General features: G+C 43.3%; 1 protein-coding gene across 1 annotated transcript in view; it reads right to left on the bottom strand.

Moving 5' to 3' along the window:
* PDZD2 (PDZ domain containing 2) overlaps positions 1-27,883 on the bottom strand; it is a 137,900-nt gene that overhangs the window by 66,206 nt on the left and 43,811 nt on the right. The window contains exon 2 of the mRNA XM_088156056.1: positions 2,020-2,422. Within this exon, the coding sequence (XP_088012182.1) occupies positions 2,020-2,422 (403 nt within the window). The remainder of the gene's footprint in view (positions 1-2,019; positions 2,423-27,883) is intronic.

Here is a 27,883-nt window from a genome sequence, read left to right as displayed (position 1 = left end):
TGCAACTTCTGACAGGACAGCTGGGATGCCGTTTTCAAAAGGCTCCTGACTCAACTGTATCTCACATTCCTGAATACCAGGTCACACTTTGAAAATGGAGCTGGAAGTGAGATCTGAGGCGCCCAAGTATATTTATTCCTAGCCTTTTTTCTTTTTTTTTAACAGGAAAAAATAATTTTGAAGATTTTATTCACCATCCCTATTCAATACTTATTAAGAAACTGTATTAAGCCACACATTACTCTGATAGCAGCTACCCCACAGATGCTGTAAGTGATGGGCCTCTATAAGGCCCCCTGGTCTTTAAAAAGCAAAGGATGAGCTAGGCGTGCTATTCAGGCTCCAGCTATTCACATTTCTCCTCATTCAAATGTCAGGAAAATGTAATTAGTACTGACACAGACGGAGGTCATATTTCTAAGCAAAATATTAGAGGGGGAAGGAATTAAAAAAAAAATAGAGAAGCAATTTTAATAAATGACACTACACCACAACTGAACAGATTACAGCTCTTGAATTTTTCCAGTGCCTCAGCTATGTTTCCACGTTTTACAAAGCCATGCTATATGTGCTTTGCATTAAAAATGTATTTATTGCTCACATTGACACATATATGTTCTGAATTTAAGAATTTACTCCTCAGAACAAAATGATTCAAAACATCAAGGTAGCACTAGTACGAGATGGCTCTGGATCAAGAGTTTCTTTTATTATATATATATATTTGGATTTCCACTTCAAAAAAAGTGTGATCAACTTCATTTATAACACGTGTTTAATTAGACATCTTCAGAACAGATTCAAGAAGCCTTTATATGGACCAGAACTTTCAAAATACCAAATGATTAATTTCTTTATTTTTAATCTTTTAATGTTTTTTTTTCCAGAATGACTATGGTTATGAGGCTTGCAAGACACAAACACCCTACCCTTTCTGTTGCACTATAAAATCCAACATGTCTGATGCGAAGAGCAAGTTTTTGCAATTATGCTTCTTTAAAAAACAGAGATTTTTTTAAAACTGCTTTTAGCTCCTACAAAGTATGTTAAATTAAATTACTGTAACTTTACAAACACGATCACCACTACCCTGGAGTAGTGCCGAGGAGCACTAATTCAGAGGGCACATTTAATCCCCTGCTTTTCTCAACAGAATTTAGTGATGAGATGTCCACTCACAGTGCTTTGTTACCAGCTTTGAAGTCTTAAAACCAAAACCAGCTGCTGCAGCCAGCCCCAAGCCCAGCAAAGCAGCCTTCATCTGTTTATACTATCAATGCCTCTGGAAAGATTGGCAGACAGTGCTTCTGGTGATAGATGCATACGGAAACCTGATCAAGGCTTGGGTTATTTTCCTCCATCCAGCAATGCTGCAATTCTAGACAGACAACAAACCCCAAGATCTCCATTAGGACTAAGAGAGGAGCAATGAAAGCCCCAATCCCACTGTCGTCCCAAACATTAACAAATTGTCCATCTCATCAACTCTGAGCAAAATACACAATTACTTCCATGTGGTTCCCAGACACTGGCCAAACAAGTTTCGTAACACAAATACATGCAACATGGTTCTGGTGCATCAAAAACTGAAGCTTCAATCCCAATGTTAACATGAACTGTAAGGTGACATCAAGCCCAGGCAGAGCTAAACATGAAGCTCCAAAGGACAAAATTACCATCTTCTACTGACACCTCCTGCTCCAGTGTTGTAGGGTCATCAGTTTGTCAACAAAAGATCCTGGGGCCAACACTGAAAGGTCAAGAGATAGAAGAACCCACCCTCCATCAGAGATGGAGTATGACAGAGGTTTCCAACAACTATTATTTAACTCTCCAGTCCTCCTGCCCCTGTGTTTTAGACCCCATCATCCCACAGCCGGGTGCCCTAACAGCTTATCTTGTCACCTACAGGCTCAGCCCAAGGTCAGAGCACTGAAACCAGAGAATTGCTGGAGAAATCAACCTAATTTGCTCACATACCTGCTGTTTTCTTCTCTAGAAGAACCAAAGCAAACATACCTGGGCAGCCTGGTCCCCAATGTCTGGCATGCCAGCATCTGACAGCCGGCCCCGGTACGGTGCTCCGGTGCCCTGGTGCTGCTCTTCCCCGTTGCTCTCTGCTTCAGAGGTCTCTGGCTGAGCAACCTCCACCTCCATCGGGGTGCAGTGCCCGTTCCCGTGCTCCGAGCCCAGCTTCTCCTTGCTGTCCTTGCTGCCGGGTGTCCTGGTGATGACCCCGAACTTCCTGGTCCTTTTCCCATTTTGAGCAGCTCTGTCTCCGGGCTCGGGGCTGGGCTTGGCTTTGGGGTCGCAGCTGTTGCTGTTGTTGCCGTTGGAGGGAGGCAGCGGGGCTTTGCGCTTGATGCGGCGCAACATGATCAGGTAGACAAAGCCGCCATTCCAGCACTGCTCGGCCAGGTAACTGCAAGGAAAGGGATAAGTGAGGATCACTGGCCACTCGCCCTGCAGTGCCATCCCATCCCAACTTGCTGTGCCCCACATGATATCCATGCACTGGCTTAGCCAGCTGATTACCTGGTGTATGGACACGTTAGGGTAACTCGAGGCATTGGCAAACACTCTCTTTCCTCAGTATCAGAAGAAATACCAAGAATAATTAACAGCCCCACCAGCCACCCAGGCTGATCCCGCACAGCATGACAGCTGGTAAATGCCACCAACTCACACACTCTGATCTCCATATCTGCAGCACAGCAACATGTAAAGGTGGAGTAAGGAAAGCAGAGCACAGAATGTTTCCAGCAGAGTATTAAAATTAAGAAATATTTTCTAAAAAAAAAGAGAATCAGGCGGGATTTATTTGTGCAGAGGCACACAGAGCATCTGCATCTGAAATGAGCCCCCTCAGTGAAACGAATCTTCTGTTTCAGCATATGTACATGCTTTGAAGGCCACTGGGAAAATAAAAAATCAGCCACTAGGGTAAGCAGGCACAGCACCAATGGCTCCAGTATAGCAGAGCACGGCACTACAAGGCATCCCAGCTGCTTTACAGGGACATAGAAATCAGGTGGGTTTCCTTCATAGCAAGCATATTCCAATCAAAATAGGGGCCAAGTGATCTCAGTTGTGCAAGAAGCAGCCCTCAGGTTCTCCTGCCAGAGCAAAGCATGACCTCCCCTCCCAAAGTCTCTGGACATGCCTTGGAGGAATTAGCATTTCTGCTTCAAACAAACCCTCTCTGACCTTACAGAAACTGCACCCACTGATGCAAAAGGGGAACCTAACTTCATGCTTCTTTTAGGAAAGGATATACCTCAACCCAAATTCTTGAAATATTTGGGTTCTGAGCCAAGGGTGTAACCGAGAGTACAAACAAGCTAGAATTTGTATGTAGCAGGTTTGTATGTGCCCTTTCACACTAATTTAGGTCCCAAAACTATACTGCATTTCTCACTAGTGAAGGCAGCAAGAATTTCCAAGAGCATCAAATAAGCCTCTACTGCAGCTTCAACAAAATGAACTCTTCACTAATACAGAGCAGTTGCTGAACCTACAGCTTTTAGAGATGAGAAACTAGGTGTGGAGTTGAACCATAGATCATAAAAGAAAATAGCACAGCACTTGTGCTTGAGAAAGGAAGAACCACTCAGGAGTCTGCCACCAAGATTTTTCCCTCCCTGCTGCTTGTAGGCGATTTTCCATTTCCCTTTCTTAAAAGTTGTTTGGCTGTAAAATAAATCCTTCAAACTTAATCCTGCACAGAGGTGACTTAATGGCAAAACAGGAAAAGCAGCTATGATAACCCCTGAAGCAAAGGAGTGAGGAAAACACTCTCAACTACTCAAAGTAAGCCAGACCAGCCTGGTAGTGGCTGGAAATAACATGATGGGTGTGTGTTTCTGTCCAGGGACAAGAGCTGGTATTTTCACTCCACTTCTTCGCAAAGCTTCCATGTCCCCCAGAGACAACATCGGCATTTAAATCACTTATATTTAATTAGGAAGACTGATATTCAAATGAATGCCACAACTAAATAACCTTAAAAGCAGTCCTGGAGCCACAGACAGGAAGGACAAGTATGCTTGCTGTGCCAAAGTTCCCAATGAATATAAATTGAACTCCAACTCCCTGGACAGTCCTTTCAGTTTTCACCAAGCAATCCTTTTCTTCCTCCCCTTCCCCAGACATAAAGAATATTTAAATAAAGCCCTAAGCCCATCTTTTTCCAAACGGCTGAAAGCAGACAGCCAGCAAGCCCCGCCAGTTGGGAAGCCTCTGCAGCAAAGGTCAACTGTCTGGGTGGCCACACTTGGCTCTGAGAGACACATGAAGCTGGCAGGACCTGAAGAGTTAGCATACAAAAAGAATCCTGAGCTAACATGGAAGTATTTTTGATTATCAAGTTAAAAGAAGAATTCTTTTAATCAACTGAAAAGGGGCAGTTCTGTTCCAGAAACAATACGGGCTGCCTGTTTTTCACATTTATCTTTCAACTCAAATTTCAAGGCAGCCAGTAAAGTTGATTAAAATTCATGACTTTTGCTTGCAGCAATATCACTGCACTCTGATCCATCACACATACGCCTGATAGCACCGCTTCTCCTGGCACATGGACACAGGAAAGCAGCTCCTCTTCCCAGAGTCGTGTGGCTTACGTGGGTGCTGCCCACCCCATCCTTATGCAACATCAACTCTGCCTGGCTTGTTTCTGTGCAGGTGCATGTACATGGGGCTTTCTGAAAAACCAATCGCTGAACTAATTATTGATGTATGTTTTAGTGCCAGCAACCAAGTGCATGCATATCAACCACTTGATTTAGGAAGTATGGGGAACAAGAGGGAACTAAGCATGTGTCCAAACAAAGTAATTCCAGAGAGGCAAAAATAATTTACTATTTCACTTCCACTCGTGACCCATTTATTCTGTTCATAAAGTGTAAAGCTGTAAGAAAAAAGTTTGTCTTTTCCCTATCCACTCTTCATACACAATCATCCCTCCAGACTGGAGCAGGGTTACAGCAAGTGGTTATAAATGCAGCTGCACTGAAGTCAGCAGAGCTGTGCTGATTTACTCCATATGTTTAGATGGCCTGCATGTTCCAGGCATGCAGCCTGTAGTAACTCACGGGTTTATATCTTCTTGAGTACTTCTCAGCAGTTCAAAGAACGCAGTAAGTTTCCACCCCCCAAAAAAAAAAAAAAAAAGTATTCTCTGGGTCACTGAGCAGCTACCTTTGCATGGCAGCAAGTCACTGCATACACTGGATCATGTCAGGTATTTCTAGATAGGCTAAGTCCTGCTGGGACCAGTGATGCAGTGGCATCACTATCTCAAGGATTTGTTTCAAACCAAAGACCAGGAAAACCAGCACGGGTTGAATACTAAACTCATACCACACGATAGGAGACAAGTTGAAAATAATATACTAAGAACTTGTGGTCATTTTATTGCATTGCCCTTCCAAGATAGGGATGATACGCATGGAGCCTGAGCCACTTGCAATTTCTGCTAAGTACATGCCATCTACTTAGCTGGCTTCCTTTTCCTTTTCTTTCCTGTTTAAATAAAAAGTAAAAAAAAACCACCAGGGAGGCATAGCAAGCTCTGAAACACAGTACAAAGAACAGGTAAGGTTGTATTAAATGAGCAAGAACCTTTAAATTTTAAATTCAAGATCATCCCATGCCAGAAGGGAGTAGTGGGATAGACTCAATAAAATGTAATTATACAGTCTCTGGATAGCAGAAAACTGCAACAAGATAGACAGAACTTCAAATCCCCCTTCTCAAGGGGTTTAATGTGTGTAATGCAGAAAAGCTTTTTTTTTTTTTTTTGGTCCCTTTAGAGCACTCCTAGAGATTTTAGCAATCAATACACCAACAGTGTCTCAGGCAGGGCAGGATCAGTGCTAATGAGCATATGCAGCAGTTCTCAGTACAGATGTGGGGAATCAGCTGCAACCTCACAATTGTCACTCAGTTTGAACACAAACCTCAGCTTGGATGGAGAAGGTGTGTGGACAAAAAACATGCCTAATTCAGCTTTGATTTATCTAAATTTATTGAAAAATGAGAATGCCTGTTTCTCACTTTGGTTTGCAGGGGATGGAATAGGTTTTGGTGAAAGCCTTGGATTTCACACACCAGCTAAGAAACCTCAAGCAGATACTCCAGCTGCCACCAAATCACAACGCATAACAGATTCTATTATCACTGATTTTAAGAATGCAAGAGATTTTACTAGCTGATCATATATCTGTTAGTATCAGTTACCAAAACAAAACATTTTATCAGAAGAACCCAACCACGTTTTCTGTATTTTCCAGTCTTTACACGGTAGTGTCAAATCTCCCTTGTACAGCTCAGAGACCCCTCAGACACTGCAGCATCATCTCCACAAACAGAATCTAAAAAAAAGAAATCACTGAAATACTGGCTTGGAAACATTTCCCACTGGCATGCTCAAAAGGAAAGACCACCCAGCTGTTCCTGCTGCTTTGATCTCACCCTGGCACCAGTGCTGGTAAAACCCCAACCCATATAAAAGGTAACCCTTAAGCAGTGGGGAAGACTTGTTCTTCTCTGCAGTAGAGAAACCATGAAAATGTTAATAATCCTTAAAACCAGAGGAAAATTGTTTTACACTTGAAACAGAGCTGGAAAGTTACCTCTTGCAAAGCTCAACCACAAGACGGAAAATGCAACCTGTAGCTGGTATCAAGGGACATTTAATACCCTTTTTGTATCAGAGTTATAAAGACAGAGATACACGTTCACTTCCTTGGGAGACTATTTTGAGTTATTCAGCCAAATCCCATTTCTCCCCTACACAGCTGAACTGACTGCTGTGATCATAAAAACTGATAAACTCACAGAGATTATTCCAACTTCCTTGGCACACATGTGAAGCGTCAGACTCGGAAATAGTGTCTTAGACTAAGACAGTCATTTTGTCCTTTTTTTACATATATATATATATTTGAGTGTGAGCATGTATATATATGTATATGTATATGTATATGTATATGTATATGTATATGTATATGTATATGTATATGTATATGTATATGTATATGTATATGTATATGTATATGTATATGTATATGTATATGTATATAAAAGTTACTGACTTGACAAGAGCATGCTGTGACAAGCTCTCTGTCACATCCTATCTCACTTGAACAAATACAGACAGCCACACTGAGCCATGGAAAAATCAAAGCAGATCCAGCAGCCGTAAGAAAGCATCTGGATCCACTTTACGGTCAGAAATATTGAAGTATGTTTATTTTACACTAATAATACTATTTAGCATTTCTCCAGAAATCTTCATCCTGACAGATCAGAAAGTACTTTGGAAATGATACACACAGAGCATCACTGACATCTCGTCAGCCAGCCTTTGTGCTGCTCACCAAGCAGAAACCTCAGTCGAGACGACCACTTGCAGAGCCCCTGCCTAGCCCTCCCAGGACCTATAATGTCCTTTGCAGGACAGGCAGACTATTAATTTTTATGTTCTTCTCTGAAGGACTTTGGTATGGTAAAATGTCTTGAAACCCAATCTTCTTCAGGCTGGAAAGACGAAGGGCAGTGCAGATCCTTGCAGAACTGAAACCTCCAGTCCCAAGGGGGATTTTAAAAGCTAAACTTAACATCTCTCCATGACACTTGCAAACGAGCTAACTTGCTTTTCAGGTAAGGCAAATTAATGACTAACAGATAGTGACTGATGGATCCTGATGAAACCCTCACCTCACTGCTGTCACTGTACAAGAATATCCATCCCACTAAGGACTGATTTTGGCAAGTGCCAATGGGAATTTTGCTCAGATTGCCATGTCTTCAGCCAGGAGTCAGGCCTGCCTTAATGTCTTCAGGCAAAAGGGAACATCGACCTACAAGGACCACGGCAAACCTTGCTGCATCCAAGCTTGCAAGAGATTCCACTTCTGAGACCTGCAAGGACACTCGATGACCAGCCCTCTCATCTACCTCCTTGGAGGATTAAGCTCTCCAGCTGTAATTTATCTTAGCAGAAAGCAACGGTGTTGGTAAACCTGGCAGTTACTTCAACATAGTCTTGGGCACAGAGCTGAAGCACACCAGGACTGAGCATCAATCCAATATCTCATCATCAACAAGCCCTTTCCTGCCCCAGGCTCTGCAGGCAATGGCACACACGAGGGACACAATGTTCTCTTCCTCCCTTAGTAAACATGAGGAAAGGCAGAAAGGGCAAAGGAAAAGTCAGTCATAGAGTTCAGCTACTAATCACACCCAAGGAGAGCATACAAACAGGGAACACAGAAGGTGCTCCCATCTTCCTTTTCAGGATGAGCAACCCTCAGCCCTCAGCTTGTGGCCAAGGTTAAGCAGCAACACCCCTGAGTCTCACAGAGGCCATAGCTCTCTATGGCACTCTACATTTTTCTCAGGATAGTCAAATTGGTAGGTTTCTGCAAAACAAAACTATGAATCCAGTGTTTTTGTCCATGGCATATTTTTCACAATTAAATTTATAGCAAAGAATGCAACCAGATTTAGCAAAGTTTTGAAGAAAAAACAACTTTGAAAGTTTCATTTCAAGGTGTATTTGGCAAGGCTGGCAGAAGGTCTTGGGCAAGACCTCCTTGCACACTGTGAAATCCTGAACTCTCAGGAGTGGTGGAAGGGGAGTGGAGGGAGGATTGCTGCTGTACTTTCATGGACTGCATGCCTGCCTATAGCTTTTTCTGGAAGATGGAATTGTGACACAGGACCAAGACAAAGCCTGGTGAGACACCTCACTCCATCTGGTATCAATGCAATGATGTGGCTGTGAAATTGGGAAGACTGAATTCCTTTCCTCTTCCTATGCTCCACATCCCTGACAGCACCCCAGGCAAGTCTTTCCATGGACAGATAGGGCCAACAACACAGCATCCCACAGAGTTGCTGTAAGGTCTGAGGTGGTGAAGCCACTGGATTTAAATATTGCAGTTTCACAATCACCTTATATCTGGGATCAACTTGCACCAAACAACACCACAGCTTTCCTCCCACCCCATATCCTGCTTGCTCAGGTGCTGGCACAGTCATATGGGCAACAGTACAAATGAACCCAAGGAGGGAACTGATCCAGCTTGAAAATAACCCAGCCACAGCAAACTTTTTAAAACTCAGTCCTCAAGAGAAGGATTTTAAACAAAGCAAACACCCTCATCTGGTCCCAGTGGCACAGAGGCAATGACAGGAGAAGAATGGCAGTGGCAGGGGACCACACTGCCATTCCTACCAACAGCCCTCACCTAAACAGGGCTGAGAGATCCGTGCACCCATAGCACAGGACAAGGGAGTTACACACACTGTGCAGATAGGAGCAATGTCTGGATTTGGCTGCATGGCATTCACGCCTTCCATTTCTAAAACCCAAAGGATAGCCACCCTCTCCACACACAGGGAAGCCCAGCTGAACCACATCCCCACCACAGGTGTGGAGAGAAGACAGACTGGATGATTTCAATTATGCTGGCACAGCACGAAACTCATTCACTTCTGCCCTGCATGTTGTTGAGATCCTTCAAAAGCATCCAGAGCTTTGGGAAAGCAACAAGCAGAGCAGGGACCCCAAATTACACTGCATGTGGACAAAGGATGTGAATGGCCATACTGATCTCTCACCCCTCTCAGAACAAACAGCTGAACAGGATGACTTGAGGAGCTTTATAAATTCTCCACACCTGAGGATCCCCCAAAGTGCTGATGGACATCCTAAACCTAGCAGATTTTGCAACTGCAGGCATCATAAAATCCTTTGGGATTTGCTGATGTATGGCTGTGCTAGAGGGCAGAACAGTGACACTGCATTCAGACTGCAGAAATTTTGGACTCAAGCTTTACAGACATCTTGATCTTACTGAACATACAACTCCCACATCTGCATTTACAAGTCATAATAGGCAGAAACACATAGAGCTTTTTGAGTTTGGGTCCTAGAGACAGACTAATTGGGTGTTAAGGAGACAAATTTTCTTTGTTCCTTGGTTAGTAGCAGAGTGTACAAACAGAAGTGGGCTAATCTAAAAACTATCCTGGCTCCAATTCGTTAGTTCATAGCTCTGCTGCAAACAGACATTTAGCTGGATACACAGCCACGTTCACAAATATAACTTCCAGTTACATGATAGTAAACAATTTAAAATGTCTAGTTATCAGTTTAAAATTACAAAAACTTTGGCTGTAACAGGCCAAAATGACACCAAGTTTTATATGGGCATTATCACCTGTGTTTACTGAGTGACCCATGCTGTGTTACTGCTCTCTCCTACCATGATGACTTCCTTCAGAATATAAGATCCTGTAAGCTCCAAACATTGTCCTGTGCAACTGCTCCCAGTTTCCAATGGCCCCCTGTGCAACTGATGTTTCACTGAGCACTTAAGAGGCAGGTCAAGTTTTACACTTTTTCTATGCTTTTACCAACGAAGGCATCAATTTCCCTTCCTCTGGAAGCCCAGAGGTGGATGTACTATTCCTGCATGACATATTGTTCCTACCAAGGTATAAAACTCACTTCATACTGGAAAGCTCAAACAAGTTCTCATTTGCAAAACATGGAGCAGAATCACAGAACACTCTGAGCTGGAAGTTCCCAACTTTCTGAGTTGGAAAGGATCCAATATGGATCCTCGAGTACAACTCCCGGTCCTGCACAGGACACAAACCCAAGAATCACACCATGTGCCTGAGAGCAGTGTCCAAAATAAACCACCCAGCTGGGAAAGCATACACGCCTCACATGAAAGAAGGAAGAGGGTCAAAAGCCATCCATGCACGACCCATGCACAAAGCACTTCCAGTGTTATGATGCTGCTGCCACTTCACCCTGAATTCTCAAATCTTGTCACTGTGTTTACACCTCATCACCCTATTTCCAGGGCTTCCTGCCTTTCCTCCACACTATTTTAGGATCACCCCTCTAAAACAACCTCTTTCTAAGCATCCAGCTCACATCCTTCCCTCTTCCTCCCTGCAAATCTTTTATCTAATTCTGCCCCCGGTTTCAAATCACACCAGGAAGCAGTGACAGCCAAGAATAGATTTAACTGGAGAGAAATGGTTTGTACCTAAAATTGAATGAGAAGTTCAGCACAGATGATATTCTTTACCATAATCCAGGATTTTTGCACAGACAGAGCTGCCAGGGAGGATGCCACAAAAATTTCTATGTGTGACTTTGACAACTCCCTGATGCCAAGCTTACTGGTGGGAGGGCTGCAAGACCATGGGGTCTGAATCTGCCCCCAGCCAGCGCTGCTACAGCAGCACAGGGACGTGCTAGTGGCAGGTACAGGATGCTTCTGGGAGGTGAGATCACCCCTTTGGAATAAAATTGCCTATTTTTCCCCATGCAGAAATTATCACAAATTCCCAAAAGGCAAGAGAACAAACACATCTCACTGAAATACCTTTTATTCCAGCAGCAACATTTCACAATGGTATTTTAAATGGGGGGAGAAATAAAAAAATAGGAAACCAAACAAAATAACAATCTCTGCAACATTGTTTTGGCAAATCATATTATTTAGGTTTTAACATTAGTTGTAACTCCCAACGTACCTCTTTACACTGAGAAGTGAAGGTTTTGATGTCTGCAAGCAATGAAAATGAGAGCCAGAAAATTTAATCAAGTCTATTTTACAGCAGGAAGCAGTATGCTGGGTTAGAAGAGACTTATTTCCAATGCTATTGCAGGCTCACTTGAGCTCCTGAGAGGAGCCCTATTAACAGAGAGAGGCCAGGCTTCAAATAACCCTGCAACTGCTGGGGGGCAGATAGGGAAGGAACAAATTCACAGCTCTCAGATTTATTTGAGGGGGCCAATTTGAGCAGCAAGGGCTACTCGCCTTCAGAAGATCACTTGGCTTTGAGCACTTTCCAGGACTCTTCCTAATACTGAAAATGGTAGCTACTTAAATCAACTGCTTCCTCCTTTCTGGCAGGAGCAGTATCTGTTATTCAGCATACCCAGATCTTGCAATTTGACCACAAAGCCAGAAACATGCATTTGAGATGAGAAATTCAGCTCTTCACTAACAGCAAAATGGAAAACCGAACCCTCCTCAGAGCACGGGAAAAGTTGGAAAGTATGAGCCAACAACACTGCAAGAAACCTTAACTCATACAAATGTACCCCTACATACATTACCTTTTGTGACTTCAGAACAGCTAGGCCCAAGGAAAAGGGGAAAAGGAATGAATTTTCCACAAGTGGTGAGACTCTCAGCACACTCAGTGATGCTGTCACCCACCACCACAACGCTTACAGGCTGCCCAGACTTAGCGCTCCCTACCAGCCCGTCAGTGTCTCCTTCCATTTGCACCCACTCTTGCAAAGAATAATTTTGCCTTTTGAAGGCCATTGCCCGCAGGGACAGGAGGTTTATTTAGCTATTTAACATCGCTGTTTTGCTCTCTGCGGTGGGGACCGGGTGTGCACACAGTAAATCCTGGGGATGAACTGCTTTGGGCTCTGACTATGGGCTTACTGAACCGTGCTTCCCCTGCGTGCTGCGACAGGTTTCCAACCATAATAACCCTGCACAAAGCACCATCTCTTGCTCAACAGTTTCCGTCAGTCACACCAAACCCCTTCTCTCTCCCACTGCCTAAACACATCTTTGAGATTCCTGCCGTTTGGCCAGAATAAGGGACTCGCCCTCTCTAAAACAAGCAAACCCTGCTGACACTCATTCAGTTTTACAATTCCCCGTGAGAACAAACATTTCCCAGCAAGCTTCCCAGTGACAGGGCTGAAGTTACTTCTGCCCAGGCAAGTGCACTGCTTTGAATTCAGGCACTTCACCAACGGATGCTCAGGATCCCCAGCTGGAAGCAGATCACCAGCAAAAGAGCAGCTTCTACCAAGTTGCTGAGACTGTCACTGACCCAGGCGTCACACCTGCTCAGGTGACAACTGCCCCCACGACGATACCTCCACTGACACTGCACATCCCCAAAATAAAATGTTCAAGTAAATTTAGGAACTACAACAGGTTTCTGCAACAAAATAGCCTGCAAGGCAGGAATTGAACTATGTCGGATATACATGTGCCTATCTGCCTGTAGAGAGTTTGCTTCTTTCCGTGGATCCTCATATAAACCAGCTTCTAATTACAACCTCACTTTCTGTTTTACCACAGTGAGTTTGAATGAAGCCAGAAGGGAGAAGAATTAAGGAACACACATGGCAGTAGCCATAAACATTTCCCAACTTTCACTTGATTTTGCAACACAAACAAGACAGACATGCCCTCCTCGGAGGGTCGGTCCATGGATTAGAACTCGCAGATGACTTCAACTTCCCAACAAATGCTTTGCACACAGTGGAGTTTCTGGATTTAATACAGATTTTTCAGGCTGTTGTAACCACGCTTCCAGCTACAAAACAAACGAGTATCCCTCTGGCAGGCCACGATGGGGACTAAAATCACAGAAACTGCCTTGTGACAGTCCTCACCAACACCCCTGGAAATGAAGATTATTTCAACAGTCAGGAGGGTGGATAGGACTCTGCTTTCTGCAGCTATTCACAAAACTGGCTTTTCCCAGCATCAAATCAATCTTCCCCAGCTGTTCAGCTGCTTCTGCAGCCAAAACTCATCAGGATTTGCCCCAAGTTGTAGCTTCATTATACGCTGCCAAATACAACACAGGTGCAATTCAACTTGGAACATGACAGCAGAGTTAAATGTCCTTAATGTCCTTTTTTTTAATTAAAACAAATGGAGATAGCAAGTTCTCACACTTCATCCCACATCAGGATACCACCCCACAGGTTTTCTGCCCAACTTTTTTCTGCCTTACACCTCTGTCAAACCTTGACAAAAGGGAGAGTTGTTCATTGATTTGTGCTCCTCATGGACTCACGAGGAGCTGCCTGGGCTCTGAGCAGCAGCTGATCCAAAAGCTGTCTGCAGGTGCTTCAGCCCAGTGACCAAGGACCAAATCTATGACCACAGAAGCAGGAAAGGGCACGCATCGTTGCACACCACCCCAGCTGAGCAAAGTCCCTGGCACAAGCAGTGCGACACCCTCCTGCCTAAGCAGGGGGGGACAGCCCCACAGGAGGCATCACCCAGAACTGCAGACCCCATTGGGATTGCTGCCCAGCAGCTCCTGGCTTGTAGGAAATGCTTGGTGCTGTGGTACCAGAGGCATCACAGGTGGGAAAACTCCTGGGAGCCCAGTCAAGAGCTGTGCCAGACGGTGAAGAGGTGCAGCACAAGCCCTGCTCGCGTTGCATAGTGCACAAGGGAAGATGGCCAGGGGCATCCCTTCCCCTGCAGCTGCCAGACCCTGGGGCTATGAAGGGTCTGTTTTGCTGTTGGGGCATTGCCAATCCAAGGAAAAGCCAGAGCCAAGGGAATTAAGCATACAGCACTCTGCACTGTAGCTGTACTTCCCAGTGCATCACACCATCAACTTGATCATCCAAAGTGACACAAAATAGAAATGACTGCCCTTGTTTTTTCCTTTTCCCTTTCCTTTTTTTCCGCTTTTTTTCAGATTTTACAATCCACCCAGAAATCTGCAGCTCTGGCATGAGACAGACCAGCACCACGTCACAAGAAATCCCCTGTAAGCCTTTTGATGACTTTCATCTATTATTCACTTACTGCAAATCCTTGCCATTAACAAACTGCACTAAGGGAATCCGAACTTTCAAAGCCACAAATCTCCTAATAACTATGGCCACTTTATACATGCCTTAGGATTAGCCATGTCATCTGGTTAGAAACCCAAAGCTGCTCTTCATTATTGGATGCAACCTGCCTGCAAACAGGGAACAGACTGGCAATACTGCCCCCGATTTCAAGGATGCAGAGGCAGTCATTACACATCCTCCTTCTGGGTACATCCAGCACAGTGGCACATATTTATGCTGTGCTACTGTGCCAAAGACCCAGAAACCTCCCTCGAGCACACTGACACCAACTCTGGCAGACGGAGCAGGAGTAAGCCTGACTCCGAGTACACTCAGGCTTCACACTGGCTCCTAGTATGCAAACCAAAGGCAGCTTTTCAACTATCTGCTCTGTAAATTAAGAATGCCTTTAGTTGCTTTGAAAAATAAGAGCTTATTTAGTCAATACATCGGCTTCTTCAAAGAGCCTTAAAACTAATTAGCCATACTGAGTTACTATGAAAATACAGAGCTTACACTCAATACTCTTGATGATAACAGAGCTGGTGCTTTGGTACTGAAGCTATAGAATTAACACAAACTTCATCAGATGCATTTTCCTATAGGCTCCAAATTATATTTCAAACTGAATATTTTCCTTTCCTGCGGTGGATGTGGGAATTCACTTAATTCATTTTTAAGTTCAAAGCAATAATGATTTTTTAGCCCATATGCAGATCAAGAGTTTGAATATTCAACACTGACAGCACAAGGGGATGGAAGACAGACACACAAGAGAAGACGCAGAAAACAAAAACAAAAGCTGCAGTAAAAAAAAGTAAAGAGGGCAAAAAAAATAGTTGCTGTACTACAGATGAGCTGTACAGCTGTTCCCATTTAACTTTCACAGGACAGAGAAGTGGGAATTGCTTAATTTAATGCAAAGGGCACACTAGCCAGAGGCAAACCCTCCCTCATAGATGCAGATAGGCTGTCAAGCAAAAAAAAGTTGACAAACCCCCACAAGATATGCAAAGGGCAGAGAAGCAGACTGCAAGGCTCACAAATTTTAATTCCAAGAGTTCCTGCCCATCCCTGCTTCTTAAAGAGCGAGTTTACTGAGATAAGCTTTCGCTTCTTAAAAAAAAAAATATATATCAAAAAAGTAAAGAAAGTCAAAGGCAACAGCATCATAGGAAAAGAAATCTCTCTTTTCTCTGACTTCCATTTATCTGCTTTACATGCAGGTTTACTTACAGCAGAGACCAGCAGGGATGCATCCGAGGGCTCAGCACCACCGGCACTCCCTACAACCCCAATCCTCCTTCCTCTCCTGCTCCTCCTCTGCTCGCTGCCCCACCCAAAGCATCCAGCCCTTCCAGCTCACTTCCCCTCCCCAAGGGAATCAACACTGCTTGCTCCAAAGGTGTGACAAATCATAATTCTGAATTTCAGGGCAGAACCTGGCAGCAACTGAGGAGAGGGGGGAAAAAAAAGCAAGTTCTGCCAGCGGGTAAGGGGAACTAAAAATTACCATTACAAATCATCACAACAACTTCATTATTAGTTTATAACATGTCATATAGCTGATTTCCTTCCTCTCCTCTTCCTACACTTTCACTGACTATATTGATTGGACTTGTCAGCATGTTCTCACATAAGACTGAATTCAATTAAATTAGATACAACCAACAAGCCAGCAGGTATTCGATGTTTGCTTAAAAAAACATCAAGTAGCAACATGTGCAGACAGCCAGCGTCACCTGAAAGGAGGATGCTCCGTAATGTATTTAGTAACTGCTATCTGCACAGAAAAGGCCAGAAGCAGACTTTAACCAGCAATTCTCTGCAAGTGTCAGGACAGCAGCAGAGCACGACAACTACTGAATCTTATTTCACACACCGGATCAGAGTTTAATCTGAGCAGCAGCCACATAAATCCAGAGGGGCTCTATTAAAAACCAGTGCAATGACTCATTCCACAGAGAAAAGCATAAATTCAAACTCTAGGCATCTATATATTTCCTAAGAAAGCCTTTTGTTTAGCAACAAGAATTTCTTTGTTGGACAAGCAGGGGGCTGGATCACATCCTTGTAGCAGGACATTTCTGCTCCTTTAGCAACACAGAAGGGCATTAAGACAGCCCACATGCAAAGCTGAGACTGTGTATGTCTATGCCAAGTAACTCTGCCATGGGCACATCAACACAGCGCTATTTTCAATCCTCCCCGGCCACTGCAACTCTACAGCAGCCCTAAGGCTGCCCTCTGTCCTCATCCACCCCCAGCTCTAGCAGTAACCCTGACAAACCCTTGCCCTCTCCCCCAAAAGTCAGTGGGCTTTTTGCCACCTGCCCAGTAAGACCAGGATTTCCTTCGTGGAGCATAGTAATGGCTCAGAGCCACTGCTGCTCCTTCACAGCCCTTTGAAAAGCTTTGCCAAGAAGAGCATAATGTCTTTCTTTAGAGACACATCCGTTCATCGGGAGGCACAAGAGGCACACTCTCCTTCCCACCAGCCAGGACAGGAGCCCTCAGCCCTGACACCCAGCACAGCAACAACTGCCACAGGGACTTCCAGCTTCCACATCCTTCTCACCTAATACCAACCTTCTACAGCAAGGAGGTTTTGGGTCCACGCCCTCCCCCCCAGCCAAAATTAAAGCAATTCAGCATAGTACCAGCTTATTTGAAGACAGAAATATCCAACATCGACACCACTTCCCCAAGGCCTTTGTGTTCAATGATAAAGTCGATTTCTGGGTCCCATTTGTTGGTGTTTACTGAGATGAGAAGCACCAAAACACATGGTCTCCATTGGGTGTGCTCGGGGAAGTCGCACACATAGATAATCTCAGCAAATTGCCACTGAGCACAAGAAGATACACTTCAGCAACCACATGCATCCCAGAAACAAAAGACCCACATCCATTTTAATCACCATTGCGCCCCATATTTCTATAACAATGATGACACCACCCCCATTATGCATTAGGAATGAGGTATTAAAAACAAAAACAGGAAAATACCAAAACAAAAGATGAACACCTGTTGATGATCTCCTTTTTCTTTGGCATTATCTTGATGCCAAGACACTATTAACAGCTTCATCTGTTATATGCAAAATCTTAAAATTAGGCTGCTTCAGCCTTTACTCTGAAATATTGTGGCAGTTGCTCTCCCATCAACAATTTTTCTTTGTCTGGGATATGTGCTCTCACACTGATCAAATATAGAAACACATACCCATAAAAAATTCTGCAGTGTGCTGGGCAATTGATTTGGTTACCAGCAGTTCAGGTGTCAGGTCAAAGTCTGGGGTCTGGATGATTAACACAATACATGTTATATGTAAAATACTACAGGACATAAAGCTCGGCATTAAATGCAGGACAATGATAGAGATATTAATAAAAGGTATAGTGTATTTTAAAATCTAACAAAATGGTTATCCTAACCATTGCACTTATCAAAATTATTATCAAACTCCAAAAGCTTGATTAAATCTGATGCATTCTACTGGATTTTCCACTTTTCTTGTACATACATAAAAACACATACTTCATGCAGATAAACAGAAAGCCCTTTACTACTTGGAAAGCACTGAGCCAGTACTACCTCTGTTTTCTCATTATGCTCTTTGCAAACTCCTGTTTCATCTGACCAAGCAGAATCACCCTGCCACAGCTGTTGCTGCATTTTTCACATAAGACACTACATGTTCCCAAAACAAGAGCTGGCCTAAGCTGCCTGTGATAGAGAAAGCAAGAAGGGACAAGGGGCAGCCCTGTACTCACAAAGCCCTTCTTGTGGTGGCTATGACTAAAGTCCCTCACTTTGAGGCAAGGACCCTATGGAAATGTGCTGGCTAACAGAACAGGAAGATTCTGTCAGCTCTTCACATGCCCCTGGCCCTTGAAAATCCCAGCCTATCTCCCAGTTTAGAGGCTAGCCTTCTTCTCCACATGTTTTTCTCCTCAATACCCCAAACAATTTCACTTTTTTCTGCAAGGAAATAGAGGCACAAGGTCTTCTCTCCCTCCCTAGTTCTAAGTATATTAGCAGATGTCAGGATTTCAAGGCAGCTCCTTGTTCAAGCAAGGAGAATGCAAAGCCAAAGCATGAGGCCGACTATTTGATCAATACTCTTTGATTTAATTAGCTTTGGACCGTGCTTGAAGTTGATGCCTTAGAGGTGTTGCCACAGGCAAAATTCAGTTTGCAAGAGGGATTGCTTTCACCATCTGAAAAATAAAAAAAAGATCTAAAACTTGGAGGGACTGAGGACAATTTACCACCTAGAAAGACTTGCCTTCAGCAAAGCAACAGTCATCTGGCTTACCTAATAATTCAATTCCTATAAAGAAAAGAGCTATCACACCAAACTTTTTAATATATTTTGTGCCATTTCACTTTCATTTTTCAACTTAATACACTCTACTCACCTTGCTTCTATATCTTCCTAAGTCAGTTCTTTGGATAGGAGGCCAGTATTGCCCAGCAGCTGCCAACATAAAACTTCTAGCTCTCTCCAAAGTGGGTCACAAAAGCCATTTGCTGCACATATAAACTTGTCACCTCTTCCAGTTTATTCAGTTTTATCTAAAAATCAAGACCTTGATGCATATATATGAAACAGAGCTGTGAACAGAGCAGACCAATATCTACCATATTTTAAGGTCTATTTACACGTGTCAGTATACATATATTAATCCTAATGTATTGGATCTGGGCCAGAAGCTGAAAGCCAGGACATAAAGCTTGAAGTAGCAGTCTGGACACAAGTCCAAACTTGGCAGTTGAAAGTCATATATAGTCATCATTACTCAAATTCAGTGAAGGGAGGGCAGACCTCAAATCCCTATTAGATTTACTGACTTATCGATTTACTCAGTTTATTAATTTCTTTTGTACCTTTACAGATCCTGTCACAAAGAATTCAAAACAGAGGTTCTTAACCTAAGGAAATGATGACTGCAATTGAACATTTGCTTTATATCATTAACGACACTTCCAAGATGGGTCAAGCACTCCTGCAGACTCAAGTGCCAGACCCTGCATTTCACCCCCAGATGAGCAGTGATGCCTGCTGTGGAAACTGAGTAGAAGTCAGGAGCTGGCAAGTGTGTCCCCACCCATCCCATCGTACCCTTTTTACACACTGCTCAGTGTCTGCTAACACATCCTTGGCACTCACATCACAGTTTGCTCACTGCTGGTCAAAAATATGCATGACAGAGAGCAGTTAATGAGTTCAATGTGAAATAAATTAAATCAAATCACGACCTCACAGCATTGAAAGCGCATTAATCTCTTACACCAAAGCTGTGCAAGGATATAGCTGCAAGACCAGAGCTCTACAGGCACTTGCTGTGAATCCCCCCCCTACAAACACTGAGGGCAAGCACAGCTTTTGAATGTGCTCCACTCCGCAGCAGTCAGGACCACACACAACCTGCATCCCTGCAACTCAGCTCCATCTTCCGTCTTTGACACCATGACAGGAGCACCAGAAGCAGACCCGCAGCTCCCAGAACCCAGGGCTGACCTTTAATCTTCTCACAGGAGTGCAGGCAAGGTGTCAGTGCAGCACTGTGAACAGCTCTGGTCTCAAAGACGTGCACAGATGCAAAGATGTGACAGAAAAAACGCAGGGACATCTGCAGTTCTGCCAAGGTCCTAACTACCAGCCCTCCTTCCAAGTGATCAAGGGGAAAACTCCCAGATCCCACGCGAAGTGTTGTTACTGCAGTAGCTGCTGGTTTTAGCCCGATCAAAGTCTTAAGTGTTTGGGAAATGAGAATCTCTTAAGCATCTCCAGCTCATCTGACCACGGCTAATGTAGGTAGGCTGTGGATCAGCTGGGCTCTGTCCTCACCAAATCCAACAGCAGGAGAGCTCTGCCAGGCAGCCAACAAGGACTGCAGGCAGGAGACCCACCATGGCCACTGCTGCCTAAATGTGTCTGTAGCACAAGTGCAGACTAGGAAAGAATGATTCACCTTCCATTTTCAGGGTCACATATCATCTTTACTGCCAAGCAGGTGGTAAGGTCAAACTACAACTAGGCAAAAGGCAATTAAAGGAAAGAAAAAAAAAGGAGATGGAACCTCCCTAGAAACTAAATGAAGGTAATAAAAACAGTAACTGATCCATAAAGTGAGAAATGGGACCACTGGAGGAGGAGTGGGGGGCCAGGAATCACAGCCAGCCTCTGGAGTCCAGAGAACGTGGGAAAACCTGACTATTTCAAACTTGCCTAGCACATAAGAATTGCTTTTGTCTGCATTAAAAACTGCTCTGCTTTCACCACCAACGTGACCAGCAGTTACAAAAGGAGAAATCTCAACAATAAAATGCTGAACTGTGCCATGCCAAAAGGCTGCTGTCCCACGCCAGCAATATTCTGAGCTGGACCGTGCTGCCTGCTCACTGCCACTGTCCGCGGGACAGAACAAAAGCTGTGTCACTACCCTGTATGCAGAAAAAGAGACAATAGCTCCCATAAAAAGCTTTTTAGTGAGATTTCTGGTCTGGGATCTGATCTGATCCACCCCTTAAAGCTTTAATCAGCTGCACAGTGAGTTGGCATACCACCATTTTAATATTAACCCTTTTAATTATCCATTTGAGCACTCTTCCCTAACCCCAGGAAGAAGGACACTGACCCCACACTCTGTCCCATATCTGCACAACACATGAAAACAGTTTTGTACAAGGTATCACATCTATATGGGAAATCAGCAGAAACTGCCTTCATCTCATGTCTTTGGGCTTTTCTGTATGCCTATTTTTACTCCACAGATCTCTTCAGAGCCTTGCTAGTGGCCAAGAAATCTGCTTGACCACAGCAGCTGGGCAGGATGAGTCAGGGCACATGAATTCTTTTAACCCCTCTGCACCTGTGCACTGAGAGTATTGGCTGCTCAGCTGAACACAGCTGGGATTAGTTCTCTCCCATGGAAGAAAACTCATACAGCAAGGTCAAATCTTCCTAATTCTCAACACTCTTCAGCAAGGTTTAAGGGAAAAAAAAATTAAAGAGAGAGAGTGAAACAGACAAGCCCCAAACACAAGGTAGACTTTCCAAATGACTGACAAAGAAATGCAGCCATCAGAGCACGAAACATGTTGTGATAGCATAGCACATAATACAATATAAATGGAGCACACACTCCAGAGCCTCAGCCGGCTTTATGCTTTGCAGAGCCCACAACTTTTGAATTCAATAAAATAATAAGCACCCTGACCTTAATGCAGTCATCAACGCTAAATAAAGCCAAGCACAGTTGTGCTCCTTTGATCAGTCTTTTCATACAGGCAGTATAAATAGTGTTGCTGCTTTTCCATATGCTAAGAGGCTTTTACTCTGGGAAAGTGTTACATGGGCACACCAGGAAAATAAGTAGTGTTTTGTTTCTTTTTCCTTTTGGCCTTTTGTTTTGTTGTTATTACTTTTCAAACTGTAGAGAGAAAAGTTAAACAATCAACTCCCAGTGATCCAAACAATGTGTTTACATAAGGGTTTACAAAATGTAAAAGCAAGTTGCTCCACATTCAGATATTCTGTGGTCCTGCCAAGTGTCTCTACAGACTAATGTCCTCTGAGACACAGACTTGTGCTATAACGTTTCTGGCCAAAGCATTTGAATTTTAAAAGCCAAATACAAAGAGAAAGAACCACAGCCAGCGGTACAGCAGTGATCCCTGGTGTGAAGAAAACTGTAGGGTTTGGTTTGCTTAGGTCAGTGTTTCTGCTTCCTCACCATCATTAGGAAGGCATGGATGGACCTGACCATTCCTGTACTCTCGAGGATTTTAGCAGCCTTTTCCATTACCTGGCCCACATTAGCTCAAAGAGCACCCTGCATATCCCGGTGGCTGTCAGCCGGGCAGGACTGCTATGCTAACTTGGTCCCTTAGCCATGTTCAGTACAGTGTCTGCAAACTTTTGGCAACTCCAGCCTCCCAGAAATACCAACCCTCAGCGATGCCAGTCAGCTTCGGTCCTTGAGCCAAGCTGCTTTCTTTCCACGAAGTCTTTCCACAGGTTTTCACAATGCCCCAGTTATTCAATTAGCATTGGCAAAAAATTAGAAAGGCATCCAACTTCTAGTTTTGCATCTTAAAACCAAATGTGGATGTGTGTGTTTTAGCCAAGGGTTATAGCCTGGCCTCGCACATGCTGTGCGGTAGTGTGACCCAGCTGTATCTCATCTAGCTCATTTTGCTAATAAATGAACAAATATTTCTTTCTGTAACAATTAATACTACAGCTATTACACTTCCAGTGGATGCACACATGTTCCAGAAAGAAGCTGTTATCATGAAGGTGGTATTTTAAAATACTAAGATGCACAGAAAAGACATTTAATCACAAAATGGAGATGTTTTACACTTGCAATGACTAAATACATTGGCCCTTACCAGGGAGTATTGAAGCCTGTGACATTGTTCTATGTTTTGATCCAAGTCAAACACAGGCTACTCAGACACCCAAAGGAGCACAACAGTGATGAATCTTCAGATGCTGCAATATCACTGATCTTTAGAAAGTTAGGTAAATAATACAAATAATCCTGGGTAAATCACACAAAAAGAGCACAGAAACAAATCTGGGTTTACACATTTCAGGTAGCTGAGTGGCCTGTCTACTTGGGATAACTTGACAACATATCAAGTGTCTGAAATGAACATTTGAATACTTTACTGACCCAATGGCTTAAGGCAGCATCAAGGGACTACGGAAAGAAAGAAGGTATTTCTCCTCATTCATCAAATGGTTCTGTGTTTCCATATTCTCCATCTTATTTTCTCACTTCTCCACCATAGCCATGAGTCCCCTGTGCCCAGCAACCTCCCAGAGACAGCCTGACCTCTCCTCTATCTGCAAAAAGTACCTTCAAGCCTCAACAAGAATACTCTCACACTTTTTACATGAAGTGTGAGGGTCCAAAATGCAGTGGCAGAAAAGATAACCTACAAAATATTTGAAGTCCCCAGCACAGACTTAGATTAGAGGGGCTACATTGCCAAGAGTAGCCTTGTACAACAACAACTCAGCCACCAGTTTAGATGAGAATTTCAGAGATGCATAGCCCTGAGAGCTGCCTGTCATGCCTTTTGGGAGCTCACTTCACCCTCTACTTGTGAGGAATCATCCTTTCAAAATGTAAGTCCCAAGAGTTTCTTTTTCCCTATGAGCGATTTTTCCATTGTCAGTCCTTTAACAATGCTATTTTTTTTGCTTTTTTTATTTTTTACAAAAGCTTTATAATCCTCTTCTTTTTCATCTGAGTGGAAACCACTATATGACAGCTTTAAACTTTTCTTTCTCTAAACCCAGCAGTCCCTCCTCAGCTATAATCCTCCTATTGGAAAGATCAGTTTGCAAGTCCTTGCCTTCAGGCAGCCACATCACAGCAACGATTACAGACCCAAAAATGCAATCAAAACCCCTCATCTTTTAGCTCAATGGCCATGACTTTAATTGCATGACAATAACAACAAGAAAATTAAGTGACAATTTGAAATTATAAACTGTTCCCAACCCACGACATTCATTTTGGCTCCAGGGTCCTTGAACTGCAAGGAAGGCACATCTGAAAGCACCAAAACGGCTTTGACATCAGTGTCCCATTTTTAAACTCTCCCAGGCACACTGGCTTCTGAGACCTTTTGGACTTTTGATCACCCTCTGGCTCAGCCTGGCTTTTCCTCCTCCCTCCAATTTTATCCACAATGGCAAACGTCTAATAACTACAGAGGCACACTCAAGTTCTCACATTTTCTTTATAACATGATATGAACAGTGCCTATATAACTAAAATTTTAGAGGAATTTTAGCTCTAAAATTAGAACTAAATTTTACTTCCAATTCTGTGAAATGAGAACTGAAGAATTTTTTTGTGGGGAATAAAAAGATAGCAAGTTAGCAGCGCCTGAACTAAAGCTGGATTGGTTTTCTCTTCAACAAAAATCCGTGGCATATATTATTTATATTTCAGGGACAGTGTAGTCAACACAATTTTGCAATGGATGAAAAACACAAACCCCTCCTTTTTTAAAAACTGCAGTGAAGTCAGAGGAATTGCCACCATCCAGAACAAATCAATGACACACCCTGAAATCAGCCAGATCCAAGAGCAGAGCTTCGGTCAGTCTGCCGTGATCACAGGGGAAAGCTGCAAAGTTCAGCTCAGGATCCCATTAGTCGCAGCTACGCTTCAGGTCAGCTTTTCTCTTGGAGAAAATACAGAGCAGAAAAAAGCCCCTGTGGAGTTCCCTGTCTACTCCCTCCTTCACGGTACAATCCAGCCCCAGAAATTTTCACTTCTATAGCACAAATAATCCCGCATCAGTGCAGTGTCATTTCTAGAAGCACCTAGCACTGCTGTGCTGCACAACTGCAGTGGCACATACACAGACAAGGCTCTCCCAGGTGTGTTCTTCCCTGCATCCTTGAATAACCAGGCATCAGGGTTTCCCTTGACTGGAGGACCACGATAGCCCCAAACTGTACATCCAGTCTGCAAAAGTCCTGAAATCACTTTAGATGGGAAGTCAAAGTTAATACCCAAACCCTTAAAATTACAGTTTTTCAAAGGTTTGTTTTTTTAAAATTGACCTACTGGTTCACACTGAGGTTCTTCCCTACAGAAAACAGTTAATAAGCAAAGAGGGAAAAGAAAACATTCCTTTGAAAAAAAAGTAAAATTCTAGAAAGGAAGAGCATGAGATACCGAAGCCATTGTTTGAAAGCTCTCTCCCAATACACATAACACAGTAGCCAACTCTTACTCTCATAGTACTGCCCATTTGGAACAACATCCCAAGAAATGGGCGATTCTTTTGCTTTCTTACATTTACTTCTCTCCTTGTTCTAAACTCTTATTTTTTTCCTTTCCTAGACAACAAGTCTCACTTTGCACCGCTGACCCGACCTCATTCTAGCTATATGGCAGACAGCTGCATGCCTTGTTGGATCTCTTCCAGACATCACAACAGACAGCACCAGCACCACTCCCTAAACACAACCCCTCCCAAGCAATTTGTTTTACTAATTATTAATCTGTCTTTGGAAGAGACAGTAATCAATGAGATGTAATAAACACACACAAACCCTGTACATCACAGCCTTTTGTCTAAAAGGCACCACAACGGCACAAACGGGAGCTGGGAACATGATACAGAGATCTTGGATGCACTTGTGTGCAGGCTGAAGTGTCCAAGCTGGCTTTGTACACTCCAACCACAAGTGTATGGACTTGCCCACAGCATCACTTATTCTTGCTGCCTCAGGCCACAGCTTAGCAAGAAAGTAAATCTAGTCCCAAGTCCCTTAAAATAAGCATAAAACTGTGCCAACTACACTATGCAAAGGGCCAAGTTACCTCAGCTACAGAACACAAGTCTTCATTTTCAAGTGTCATAAAGCAATCCAAATATTGCACTGGGTTTTCTTGCACATCTCCATTTAAGTAGGCTCTTGCGTACATCTTCATGTCTTTTACACAGCAAATTCAAATTTAATTGAAAATGAAACTAGTAAACAACTATTAGAATCTAGTTCCAAAAGCAGTTTCCATGAGGAGAAGGTACAGAGAAAGGAAACAGGTCAGAAGTCCTGAAAAAGGACAGCATCCAAGTGGGAAGAGATGTCTGCATTGTGTGAAGAGATGTCTGCATTTCTTTGTCCATGAAGTGAAGCATTATTTGTAGTGCCTTCACATTTTGTTTGGTACATCAAAGTCATCAAGCATCAGTATAAAGTTCCACAAGACTTCAAGTTCTTCAACTCAGCTCCTTGTCACATCATCATCCCCTACACTTACACTTAGCAACTGCAAAGCACCCTCCAGGTAAGATGCAATGGCTGATTTAAAAGCTTTCACCATCAAACAAAAGACATGCAATGAATACAGAAGTGAGGAAGCAATTAGTATTGCTGAAGACATGTTGTTGAAACCTCCAGCTTTTTATTTGATTGTCAAATAGGGTCTAGGCAGCTTTATTCAAAACATCTTTGTGCTTGTACTCTAAATATCAAGTACATGTAACTAAATCTAACACTTAAAAAACCCCTCCCTATACTTTGAGCTCAAAGTATAATCACAGTGCATCTGGCATTTAAATAAATAACCATTAGCACAGGAAACACACAGCATAAAAGCACCAGGTCAAGAAAAGACAGATGAATAGACAGAAGCAGCATGGGATTGGATTTAATGCCATGTTTACTAGGGATCTGCTGCGTTGAGAAATGTAGAGGGCTTCCTCTGGCAGGCTGAGCTACAGGATTAAAAATGCTGGCTATGACTAAAAGGGGAGATTTAATTATCTGGCTTAATTGGCGAAGGAGGAAAACCAGCTCCAACTTCAATAAAGCAGCAAACTAAGAGCAACTAGGACACCTATAGAGCTCTCAAGGCTTGAAGGGTTTCTCATATTTCCCACTAAAACAGTCAGGTATCTATTTGTTAACTAAAGCAACAGAAAGGAGCACTAGGATTTAAAAGGAGAAACATATTACTCGAGATGAATTGGATTAAACCATACCAGGACTACAGATTAGCATGAATTAGCCTCTACTGTCAGCAAATCCTGGCAACACTCCGACCCACCATCAGCAAACAACTCCATAAAATTTCAAGTCACATTCACAATTATTAATCAAATCACATACAGAACTGGCATCGGCAGACACAAACCAATCATAGGAAAACTATCCTCCTCAAAGCAGACATCATGCCCAACGCCACTGACTCATGAAATGCCCCGCAGCAGGTCATTTGAGGGTTTTGTGCCTCAATAAAGTAAAAACAATATTTTTGTGCCTTCATACTAATTGCCACTTTAGATCTATAGATGAAAACTACTATGGAAATGATTTCTAATAAATCACATTATGATAGTCACAGCCCAAAATTCACTTTGCTCATCACTCAGCAGTGAATAAGAGCACTTTCCCCTTAAGTGTAATCCAATTTGTTGTGTCTATTTTCACAGCAGCCACACTTACTTTCACAGTCAGGTAGGGTTTCCATGATGTCCTTCTCATCACTGCACACCATTCAAACAATCCTGTGACCTGGGTCCCCTATAGGGACAGCCCAGGCTGTTTCAGCTTTCATCAGTCCCCACACTGGGATGTAATGTAAATGCACATCCCACACACACGTGGGCTCCCCCATTGCCCCAGAGCCAAGAGGAGATAAGAAACAAACAAGTATTTCACCAACAAACTAGTAT

This window comes from Sturnus vulgaris, chromosome Z (genome assembly GCF_052056855.1).
Source record: "Sturnus vulgaris isolate bStuVul1 chromosome Z, bStuVul1.hap1, whole genome shotgun sequence".
NCBI classification, from domain to species: domain Eukaryota; kingdom Metazoa; phylum Chordata; class Aves; order Passeriformes; family Sturnidae; genus Sturnus; species Sturnus vulgaris.
The sequence above is the reverse complement of the archived record's forward strand: the minus strand, read 5'-3'. Positions and strand labels throughout refer to the sequence as shown.